General features: G+C 41.4%; 1 protein-coding gene across 1 annotated transcript in view; it reads left to right on the top strand.

Annotated features, from left to right (window-relative positions):
• The window catches only part of DAPK3 (death associated protein kinase 3), a 51,607-nt gene extending 39,420 nt beyond the window's left edge, over positions 1–12,187 (top strand). Inside the window, exons 4-9 of the mRNA XM_078669738.1 lie at positions 1,133–1,262; positions 1,362–1,410; positions 3,792–3,818; positions 5,304–5,456; positions 5,875–5,920; positions 6,035–12,187. Of these exons, the coding sequence (XP_078525864.1) occupies positions 1,133–1,262; positions 1,362–1,410; positions 3,792–3,818; positions 5,304–5,456; positions 5,875–5,920; positions 6,035–6,577 (948 nt within the window). The 3' untranslated portion in view covers positions 6,578–12,187. The remainder of the gene's footprint in view (positions 1–1,132; positions 1,263–1,361; positions 1,411–3,791; positions 3,819–5,303; positions 5,457–5,874; positions 5,921–6,034) is intronic.
• The last annotated feature ends 261 nt before the right edge of the window (positions 12,188–12,448 follow it).

Below are 12,448 nucleotides of genomic sequence, written 5' to 3'. Positions count from 1 at the left end.
TACTGGTGGGAGAAATGGATTAAATTCCTTTGTGTGTACCTTTATGTGCCAAGCTCTTTATAGTAGACATTAGGAGGACAATAACCAACTCCAGGACATCCCTGGCTCCCGGACCCCGGGATGTAGGTTGACTCTGATTCATGCTTCGATAGCTTCTGAACCTCATATATGAACATGCCTGTACAGTATACTTCATTCTCTATTACACTTTGTTTTTTGGGAAAAAAGCATGCCTTCTAAGCAAACAATTCATCTGTAGATAGTATAATTCTTTAACATCAAGAAGGGTAGGTTTTTATTGAAATTATCACAGTATTTTTATTAGTTGACCTGTCAGACCAAGCAGTTTTATCGAATTAATCAACAATCTAAAGCTTATTGTGATGTAAATAATATTTAGTCCTGATGATGACCCTCGGACAAACTGCCCCAATGGTCGAATCGTCAACTTTGCCAAGCTAAATAGTCAAGAGCCATATTAAATGAATGATCACAAAATAAGAAATAACCAAATCACAGATTTTTCTTTGGAAAGAAATACACCTCCTCACTTGTCTGTCTTGGTTGCTATGTGTGCCTAAACATTGTACACCTCCCAGCATAACAATTTGAAACGGTGTTTATACTCTCTAAGATCATCAAATCAAAAAATCTAAAGAATGTCTGTATTTTCTTGATTAATTGTGTGCTACAGCTTTGTGCATGCCTGGATTCATCTCTGGTAACGTTTGAGGCCCTGTTTTTCTTGCATTGTAAAAAAAGGGTTGATTTTTCAAAGGAAACCTATATATGTCATCCTGCATACCAAGTCTGTGTGTAAATGACACTCTTTTTCAAATTGCTGATCATGTAAGGACCATCAGCTGGGCACTCTTTGGAACATTTATAAAAATTGTTAAATGTGATGGTTTGTGCAGAAATGACAAGGGGAACAGACTTGTTTTGTTTTCAATTAGTAATGATGGTGGAGGCTAAGACGTAGTGTGCATATTTCCAAACATTATTCCTCCTTCATTTACTGAGCTCACGAGGCACTTTGGCTGGGAGTGTAGAGGGAAAGAATTGTCTATGATGAGCTGAAGTATATTGACTAACAGCAATAACTTTCATGCTAATTTCTGTTTCCCCAAAGCCTGAGAACATCATGCTTCTGGATAAGAATGTGCCCAGCCCGCGTATTAAACTCATCGATTTTGGCATCGCCCACAGGATAGAAGCAGGCAACGAGTTCAAAAATATCTTTGGGACCCCTGAGTTTGTGGGTGAGCAATTACCAAGAATGTCTGAACTTTGAGAAGCAGGTTTTGAAATATGTCTGGATGTAACCGACTCATTATTCTGTTCTTTTTGTCTCCTCAAAGCTCCAGAAATTGTGAACTACGAGCCACTTGGACTAGAGGCAGACATGTGGTGAGTTCAAAATTGTCCCTCTGTGACAATGTCTGTTTTATGCCCGCCACTTGGAGAAATGCTTCCTGCGTTGATCAGCTGTGCAACCACTTTGGGACATTACTGCAGGATCAAAGAGCTGATTACTTATTAGGATAGCATTCAGTTCAACTAGTGATACTCATTGGATGACCGTTTTACCAGATCATTAATTGAAGCACCTAGCCCATCCCAAAGAAATAAGTTTTCCACGATAATTAATCTTCTTGCCTTTGTTCTAATCTACGACAGTCCGGCAACTGTTTTTAAGCCAAAGTGCAAAGTTGCCAGGAAGCTTTGTAGGAAGGTCTGCACCAAGAGAAGCAATTCTTGTGAAAAAGTAAGGGAGATGATGAGCAAGGAACATGTAAAGTGCAGCTGCCCCAAAACTGATCCAAAAAGGTCTATTTTTTTATTTATTTAACTTTTAATTCTGTTTTTACTACTGGTTTGATCTGAAAGCAGTGTTACCAGTAGACCACATCTTCTCGGGGAGGCTCTGAAACAGTTAGCTAGCTGTCTGGCCAGCTCCTACATTTACTCAAACAATGCAACATTACCGTGAGAGAAAAAGCCCACAAAGAAATTGGAAATGGCTAGCAGAGATTGGAAAACCGGAGGCTACGATGATTGACAGTGAGTTGGTGACTAGCCAAAGTGATGAGGACAAAGTGTTTGGAGAATATTTAAATAAGGAGGGGTTGTTAGTAAGTGGTACTTGTTAAGTTGTGGACATGAAACATGGAAATGGGCAGAGAGCGGGCGGTGTCGAAATGGTGGTGAGTGAGAAGTTGTGGATGTGACTGGTAAATTCTGGCAAAGAACAATGACTGGGAACCTGTGGCCATAAATTTCATTTTTGCCCAAAAAGTAACTTGCTTGCACATTTAGTGGAAATTATCAGCATTCATTGTGTGTGGGAATTTGTGCATAAGTGGCAGGTGATGGAAAATGAGTGGTGAACTGTTGGACTGAATGTTGAGTTGCTGTTCATCATGGGCAGTGAGTTCAAGTTGTGGACCTGAGGATTGAGTGGGACGCATCGGCATAAAGAGCAACTGGGAAGTAACTGGCGTGATTGGCAACTAGGACGTTATGGGTCTGAATGGTGAGTTGGAAGGTGTGGACAGGATTGGTGAGTTGGAAGTTATTGATGTGATTGGAAAGTTGGGTTAAGATCCATCCAATGGGGAAGATGTGTCGCAATTGGCACTACTGATGCCCCATGGGTGTCTTGCGCTGATGGACACTAACCAATAAAACACAGACAGCAAAAACTAAGGTTTTCGAGATGGCCAGTTTTTCCTAAAAGCTAAATGACCAGTCATAGTGTGAATATTTTATGGAAAGGTATTCCAAGATTTAGCAGCAAGATAGACAAAGATTTCCCTCCAAATCTAGAAGGTTTAATTTTAGGTCAAGTTAGCAAGAACTTTGTAGTTGGAGAGTCTGGGGACGGGAGCTCTATGATCTCCTTGTTAAGACTGTGAGCATGGGTGTCTCTGATTGCCAGGGCCTGGTGAGGGCTGAAGGAGTAGTAGGGGAGGGGGAAAACCTCAGTGAGATGTTTTTTTCATGACCTGCCCATTAATTTAGGCCAGTAATTTCTGTGCGGGGATATTGCTCTGTAAGTACCAAATAGATTTGCAGTTCAAGGACTTTCCCAAGAATGCTAATCAAGAACTCCGGTTATGCAGTATGTGTGGGTAAGTGATGAACATGAGTGGGGAAACTATGTTCAGTCTCCTCCCTCCATCTTGTCCTGTTCCTACAAGGGTCCACTCCACAGACCTAGCAAGTCAGTTCTACTTCTGATGTTCTACTTGGAAACCTTTCATTGCAGCATCCATTTCTTATTGTCTTGTCTTTTCTTTGTTGAAACTGTTCACCCTAAGCATCCTGATTTCTGGAGTTCTTTTCTCCCATTTGATAATCCCTCTGGTCCCCCCTACTACTCTCTGCTCGACACCAGCATCTTCTTGGTCAGGACATATAGACCTTGCACCTCACCACTTTATCTCTTCTCTAACCTCAGAACCTTGATCCTCTCTGTTGTACACCACTCTGTATTATTATGGAGATTTTATTAAGCGCATAGATACCCCTGATGGTGTCCCAGAGCTGGGTAGCAGGAAAGGCAGTCTAGACACATACATCTATACCGACTTCATTTTTTGGTTCTCTGTTGGGAAGCATACGTCCTGGTGTGCCCTCTGTGAGTCTATTTTTGTGCCTTAACAAAGAGTCTTGTTTGTGATGTTCTGTACACAGATTGCTGTATCTTACAGTCTATTTGTTCCCCGCCACAATGATAATGTGTGCAGTCAATAAAAATTACTAACACCCCCTTTCTTTCTTTGTAGGAGCATTGGTGTTATCACATACATTCTGTAAGTGTCCTTTATTGAGCTTCATTCTTTTGTGTTTTTTTGGATTTTACCTTCAATATATGATTCACTTATTTCCACATGTTCACCTTTCTGTGGTGCATACATAATGGATATGTTTCTGCTATGAAGCTGACTGTCCTTGGGTTCCTTCACGGTTGGCACGTCAGGCAGGGTTGACACATATAATTTCAAGAAGTGATCGGAGTCCACCAACACAACAAAAAGTGATTAATGGAAACACTTTCCCTAAGCATTATTTGAGTGGGAAGATATCTGTTTAGCATTCCATGTAATCGATATAACCTATCGGTATCGTTATCAAAGTTGACCAGCCATATGCAAATCGTACTTGACGCCACTATAAAAGAACAGTGCAGCAAAATTATTAGTCTGCGTTTCCTCTGAATGGCAACATAGGCAATGTCTGCAGTTAAGTGGTGCCAATTCTAGGTGTTGGTGCACCCCCTTGTTTAAAACTTTTATTGTCTGGGGTGAGGTAAAATAATTTGTTTTTTTCTTAAATGTCATCCAGTTGGCGAGTGTTGCCACTGCCCAAACCCCCATCCAACAGCAGAACAGTTGAATGTCAATATAGCCTGGATGCCGTCATCCTATTGAAAAGGCATTCCCACAGAGGCCCAAGTCTGGCAAAAAGTGAAATCTGATCTTGCATCTAACCTGAGTTTGGATCACTTCTAAGGAAGTTTGGCGATGAAGTGGATCGAAGCCAAACATTTTACACCGACAAGTGCTCTCAAATTGGCTACACGGGCTTGAAAGGAGAGGGTATTGAGCTCTTCGCACATGTTTATCGTACCCGCACATCTGAGACGCAGTATCCAGATATTGCGTTTTTACACTACAATTTACTGAATGTTTATTTTATTGTGGTTTTAGAACACATTTAACCAATGTACTGTGCAAAGGTGACGGGAGATGAAGTAGGAGAAACATGCAAGAGAGGTGTTTTTAATAAAGGTCAAAACGTGTTAAAAGGGGGTGACAAATGCATGCTTGAGACTTGAAAGTTGCAGAATTTTGGAGCTTTACAGAAAGCGTTCAACATTATGATGCACATATTTAATAACAATGTATGAAGATGAATGGATGTCAGAAGAGAAGGACAAAAGTATTGTATTTTCCATATAGGCTTCTGTCTTTCTCTTTTCTTTCATTCTCTCCCTTGCTCTGTCTGTCCTTAACTCTATTTCTCTAACCCCAGACACACAAGCTTTCTCTCTTGTTTTTTTGAGGTTTTTTTTCTCCATTCTCTTGTTGTTTACCCATCACACGCTTTGTTTTTGCTTTTCAATCTCCAACTCTTTCAAGTTATTTTTCTTCCACTCACTATTTTCCCCGTATGTTTTTGGCAGCGACCTCAATATAGTGTTTAAACCAGAGCGCTACATAAAGCGAGGCTCCGCCTGTTTGTAAAAGAGAATCAGTGTCTGGAATAACAAATCAGTGTTCTATTTTGTTGCATAGATTGAGTGGAGCGTCTCCGTTTCTGGGTGAAACAAAGCAGGAAACTCTGACCAACATCTCAGGAGTTAATTATGACTTTGACGAAGAGTATTTCAGCAACACGAGTGAGCTTGCCAAAGACTTCATCCGCCGGCTGCTGGTGAAAGACCCCAAGTGTGTATCATACCCGATTGTAGTTGACTGGGTGTGTGTGACTGACCAGATGCCTCTGGCATAAGTTAAATTTCACCCCAAACACCATTCTGTATAGAGGGTTAGTGCCTGCCTCTGACATACCCTTCTGAAATTCCCAGACAGGGCTCCAAAATTCATTTGTATCAATAAGCCGCCTATCCCCCTACAATCTGAGTCCCATAAAAGTCAGTCAGTATGGGTGATTTCATGATTCAGCCTCCTTATGAAAGTTCATGTGGGACATGGGTGGCATTAATGGAAGAGGGTAGAGGGCCGATAGTGTAAGATTGCAGTATCAATGTAAAGACTTTAAAATGGTTGGGGACGGCCTTGTTCTGGGCCTGGCTTTATTTCGTCTTGAGACAGCAAAATAACTATCACTAATTTCTCCTCTTAGGAAAAGGATGACCATAGACCAAAGCCTTGAGCACCCTTGGATCAAGGTACAGTTGAATTGTGCTATTTTTTGGCCCTCCATTATATTGAGATTTATTTTGCTTGTCTTTTCTTTGCTTGGTTTACCCTCAGTCTGATGGCTGTCTTTGATTCCATTTCAGGTTATCAAGAGGAGAAATGTGCGAAATGAGGATAACGGCAAGCGGCCAGAGCGACGGCGCCTGAAAACCACCCGTCTGAAGGAGTATACTATTAAGTCCCACTCCAGCATGCCACCGAACAACACCTACATTAACTTCGAACGATTTTCGAAGGTGATGGAGGAAATCGGAGCAGCAGAGGAGAGCCTGAAGGAGCTAGAGAAGAACAAGCGTTCCTTCCGTGAGGATATCGAGGCTCTGCTGTCGATCTACGAGGAAAAGGAGTCCTGGTACAAGGAGGAGAACGACAGTATCAGCCAGGACCTCTGCCAAATCCGCCAAGAGCTGCAAAAGACTGAGTCGCTGAAGAAGCAAACTCAGGAGGAGGTGAAGACCACGATGTTGGCTGCCAATGGGCTGAAGAGACGCTTTGGGAGGTTAGAAAATCGTTATGAAGCTCTTGCCAAACAAGTGGCCTCCGAGATGAAGTTTGTGGAGGAGCTCGTGAGAACCATCGAACAGGAAAAACTGCGGTCTCTGGAAGGTGGTTCGGGCATGCGATAACATTTTGTGTCAGAGGAACACTTTTGAGTGGTGTCTCACCTTGAAAAGGGGAATGTGGTGATGGGTGCTAGTCATTCCACATGCATCAGTATAATAGCAGGCCATGGGTTGTAGGTGCTCAGTCATTTGTTCATTGATGACCTTCATTCTGTGAAACCTACATTATCTGACTGATGCTGTTGAACTAAAGTCTTAAGCTCGAATAGTGGGGAAAGTCATGCCATACATGGTTTTAAAATGTTATATCACTCACTTATATGTATTATTACTTGGGGGTTTGATCTGAAAAAGTATTCTACTAGATGCTTGAGGTAGATCCCTTCCAGTTTACTGTATGGTTGGGAGCGTAGCAGATTCTAGTATTAAGCTTTTCTTTCACAAAAGGATTATTTCAGTTGAGTTAAAATGTTCCTTAGTGTAGCACTGCTTTGTGACTCGCGTCTTTTGAGGCCTGTGTTTGCTCTTCAGGAAGGTAAAGCTGGCTGGATTTTCAGTTTGAGCGGCCTTAGGGAAGTCCATTTATCTTGGATTTACGTTTGTAATACCTCTTCAGATATGGTGCACTATGTGATGAGGGAATGCTGGTGGTGTAGAGAATAAAGAGGTATTAGCTGGGTCGAAGAGTGAGGTCAAGAGAGCAGCTGTACAAAGAGAGAAAATAAAAAATGCGGGTTAGAGTGGACAAATGCTCCAAAGGCAAAGGTTTTATATAGAAAATAGACACGGGCCATCCAAGGTTGGAACGTCTGTAGCAGGAGGGTTAAGTATTGTTGAGTATGATGTGGACAGGTGCCACAAGACCAAATACATGTTTAAGAAAAGAACATGCAATGGGTTAATGCTTGTTTATGTGAAACAGCCGAGTAAGGTTGGTTATTTAGTTAGCTGTATACCAGAAAGACTCAATGGTCCACCACTACCAGTATCAGTGCAAGACGCGCTGTTGTTTCTTTGTTGCCTGGACTGGCCTTCCCATTTTTAGTTAGTGGCTGGTAGAGAGCTAAGCTGAAGCTTTGTCCTATTCTGAGGAGATGACTCTTTAGGGATAATCTGGCATGAGTCCTGCCCACAACAAGGGTTACTGGCCAAGTTTCATCTACACCTTGCCTTGTAATCACTTGTATCCTGGATACAGAAGACACTTCGTTTGTTAGTTTGCTTAGAATTATTTGCTCAGAGTTGTATGATTTTGTGTGGTACACATTGGATATTGGACTTCTCTGACACTTTCTCCTTTTGGGGTGAAAGTGTAATTCTGTTGCTGGATGATGAGCTTTTCATTTCCTACAGTGCTCACAGGAGAGCATCTTTCTAACCAATCACGTTTCTCTGAATTGGGCAAATGTATTAAAATGCTTCCTTACAGCAGTGCAGAACATATTGTCCAATTATCATCTCTTTCTATTCCCATATTTCCATTTCATTCTGCTTTTAGAAGACCCAACCTTTCACCCTGCTTAGGACAAGGTTTCTGTTAACCTTTTCCGCTTGCTGGGAGTTTACAGGACAAATTGTGGAGTCCATCCCATTTCAGTAATACAGACATGCGAACATTCCATAGACCTCCACCCGCTTGTATGTGCAACATTCCATTCCAGTGTCTCTATTCACAAATTGTGCAACATTCCATTCCTAGGTCTCTGCCCCCCCCCCCCAAACCTATGTGGAACATTCCATTTCAGAGGAATCTTTTTCCTCACATTTTGAAACATCCATGTTTGAAGGTCCACCTCTCACAGGTGTGGTACCTTCTTTGTGCAAATCTCCTCCCTCCCTAGAGCACGTTATCTTTCTTTTGTGAGCTGTAAAAAATTCAGTCAACCGTTTCTGTACAAATGCGGAACGCGTCACTAAGGGTTTCTGTTCTTGTACTTTGATGATTGTTTCTTTGAAGGTCTCGTTCAGCCAGGAAGACTTAACCTTCCTAAGAAAAGACCTTTGCATAAACTAGCAATCTTCACTGCTGATGAGTATCTTACCTTCTCATTGCCACATCTCTATCTGTGCAGAACTAAATCCACAAATCCCAACTAAAGGCTCAGTTCCATGTTATTTTACATTCCAAATCGTGGGCCTTTCTTTGCCCTGCAGCTAGTCTTTTGATGCTCGCTGGGATCTTTTTTCCATTTTGATAGTTTTCAACAGCTCTTCGAAAAGTGTTCTTTACAAAAATGGTTGACTGCAGCAGTGTAGATGATCAGACAATGCCGACAGCATGATGAACAACATTGGACAGCCTCTCTCTAGTGCGAGTGATCAACAAAGTGACCTGTGCATTCACATCTAGACTTACATCAGTGGTCTTCCAGATTTGTCTAGTTCATTTCCCTGGTGTCTGTAGCCCCCTCCTCTAGCCTCTTAATTCTGGAGGATAGATCCTACTATGGTCTACTTAGCAAAGCTCCATGATTACTCCTGGCTGATTGACTGGTTTCTACTAGTCTTTTCAACGGTTCCTTAGTGTAACATAGCTCTTTTATTTTGCTGCTTTCTGTATTGTTGGCTTTGTACCAATGTTACCAGCTACTCACTTTTCTGCTCCACACAAACGTTTACACTGGTATTATTATTCTGTGGTATGAATACTTCTCTTGTCTGATCCATGATCATTCAAAGTTGGAAAGTCAGTTTGAGCAACTCTTTGTAGTCACTCTCTGTTGACAAAGCATCTTGTGTCAGGATTGCACAACTCCTATTTCTAAAATCGGGAAAAGCCATTGTATTTTTGTTTGTCCTGGTGTGCGAGTCTCCGTGTGCCAGTGTCAAGGCTCAGGTCGTGTGGTGTGAAGTCACCATGTTCTGTTTGTATGTTCACATTTGGATAAAGCTACCTTTACCAATGTTTACGTTATTTTTTTTAAAGTGAACCTAACACTTGTCAGTGGCCTTTCTCACGCCACTGGAACTTTTTCATAGTACACTTCTGTTACTTTGTTTTTCATTGTTGGCCATGTATGCCTGTTAATTATTATTTGCACTGGGACATATCAATTGTAGTATACAAATTGATAGAAAAACAAAATAATAGAAACCAGTTTCTGAGAACTCAACTAATTGAAAATCCATTTGTTGGAAAAACGAATTGTTAGAATTATTTCATAAATAATATAACCGCCACAGTACAGGTAAAAATGATAACTTACTTAAAAAATCCATGTTTTATAAATACATTTAAAAAAAAGTGTTGGGGAACACAGTTTAAGTATTAAATAGGTGAAAGCAGGCAGGAAGGGAAAAGGCAGTGAGAGACAGGGTGACAAAGAGGTTACAAGGAGGAATGAGTATAGACTAAGGGAGAAAAAAGGTGGGGAAAAAAGGGTCGTGGGGAAAGGGGGGTTGAAGGTATGTTGAAAACAGGTGATGAGGGATATTGGTGCATTCTCTCCGCCACCAAAAAAGGAAGAGGAGGTAGAAGGAAGGCGGAAAGTTGAAGTAAAAGAGTGAAAGGGAATTTAGAATTTTGGAGCTGTAGTAAAGGATGGTGGTGAAAGGAAAAAGAAACCGCGTAAACCACATTGCAAAAAAAACAATTAAGCCCTATTTTAAAGATGAATGGCATTTACACCTTAAAAAGGCACAGCTTGTGAAAGGCAATTGATTTCTACCACATGGTAAATGCCATTCATATGAAACAGTTTATATTAAATGGATTCTCAGAATTGGTATTTAATTCATTTGTTTTTCTATTAAATGGCGTGTGCTGCCGTCAGCACTTCAAGGCTGCCACATAGGGCATCACAGGCTAACGACTGCCATAATACTGCTATAATCAGATATGTCCCGGAAAGAGTATAGAAAAATTTCCCTTGACCTAGGGCTCTAAAAACCCACACAGTGACACACTCTTGGTGAGAATTCAGTTCATGTGCAGGTGTCAGATCAAATCTCCCTATATCAGTGTTGATACTCACTCAATTGGAATCAAGCTATGGTGGTATATTCTCTCACCTGCTGGTTTGAAGTCGTTGTATGCCAGTGTTTACACTCTTGTTGTGTTACTATTCATGCCCCCTTTCCTGTTGTAATGCCACATTGTCTTAGTCTTAATACATCTGCCTTGGTTTTAAATCACCATTTGCTTTTGTTAACATTCATACTCTGGATGTGACATCACACAATACTAGTGTTTACGTGGCCTTGATGTGAAGTCACCATTTGCTGATGGTAATGCGCTGGTAGTACCCTGGTACTCTTTGCCACCTGCCAACATTTGTAGCAAGGTCTCTGTTTAAAGAAAACATTTGCCAACATTAAATATGTCTCAGTTGTGGCAGAGGGACATTACTCTACCTTTTCGGCGGTGTGAAATCACCGGATGTAGTGCACGTTAGTACATCGGTGTGACGGCTCCTTGTATCACTGTACTTTCTTATGCTGTGATGTAAAGCCGCTATGCCAGTATTCTTGCATTTGTTGCGGTCAAGTCAGTAAGTGCCAGAGATTACACTAATTCCTAGGTGTACGGTCGTTCTTTGCAAGTGTTTATGACACGGGGACTGTTCCAGTTTTGCTTTCCTCTTCATTAGGTCAAGACATGCCTATGTTTTATGATCATTCCATGATATAAAGCTACCATGTGCCAATGTGTATACCCACTCCCTGGTTTAAATCACTGCTTGCCAATGTGTACACTCACTCCATTGTATAAATCTTGTTTGTGCCAATTTTCTTTTTATATTTTTGTAATGATTTAATTATTTTCTTAAGTCTCAACTTTCTCTGCCTTATTTTCTTGTGTTACTTGAAAGGAAAAAAGCAAAATCAGGGTAAGCTTCTACTAGGAGCAATTTATTGCAGGCATTGTAAATAGCCAAACTCCTTTCATAGTTCAATTTTTTCGGGTTACCTTAAGTAAACGATGGAACCCCAGCACTTGGGTATACACGCCATGGCTATTCATTAGCCATCTCTAACTGTAGAATGGTTTATGCTTCAGGATTTCTGTTTTTCTGTTGTAGCAGGGTTAGGCATAGAGGTGGAATTGGTGGAGGACATATTGTCTGGAGTATTTACTAGTGGACTACATGCGTCACACAATCCCAATCCCCCTCATGTATTACCTCTTCTCATAGGGTCCTTGCTCTCCTAAGCAGATAAAAAAGCAAGAAGCGTCTTAGCCTTCCATGGAAGATGGCTGGGCGGGGAACAGGGGCCCACAGTAGCTATGTTGCAGGTCTGTAGTAGCCTAACATTCAAGTAGTAGCTGCTTGTGCCATAATTTGGGGCTCCTGGTATCGGCCAGTCTGTGGCGCATAAATAGCCACCACACCTTTGCACGCTAAAGATGCTGGTGCTGCATGCCTCAGCATTGGACCACCAACATGCCTTGACCTGAGGTCGACTGGTGCTCCACGTGTCGCCACTGGACTGTAATCAAGCTTATGCATGCAAAGGAGGCTGGTACTGCACGTGTCAGTCGCACAGCCACCATGCTTTTGCATGCAAGGCATGCTAGTGCTCCACTGGTGGACACCGGCATGAGATATATTTTAAGTTGTACTTGGGTTTGACCCCTTAAAGCAGTTTTAAGCATTTTTTTTACTTGTATTTATGGGATATTGTATTTTATGTACTGTTATAAAATCTAAAAATAAAATGAAGTCGAAAGTATTCTCTGCTGCATGCGTTTTTTGTGTAAGGAGGGTTGGGAGGTTGGGGGTTTGATTGACATAAAAGACGTCTGTGTTTTCTCTGTTAAATTTCTCCATCAATGCTCCCAAGCCCTAATTTGTTTTTACATACAAATTTCTATCATTTGCATGAATCAAGAAGACTGAAGAAGAATATTTATAACATGGCTAAATCAACAGGTCCTCAAAGCATCCGATACTTTCAGAACAGAGACGCCCTACTCAGTCCTACTAGTCCGAT

Source organism: Lissotriton helveticus, chromosome 12 (assembly GCF_964261635.1).
Source record: "Lissotriton helveticus chromosome 12, aLisHel1.1, whole genome shotgun sequence".
NCBI classification, from domain to species: domain Eukaryota; kingdom Metazoa; phylum Chordata; class Amphibia; order Caudata; family Salamandridae; genus Lissotriton; species Lissotriton helveticus.
This window is presented reverse-complemented; position numbering and strand designations above follow the sequence as displayed.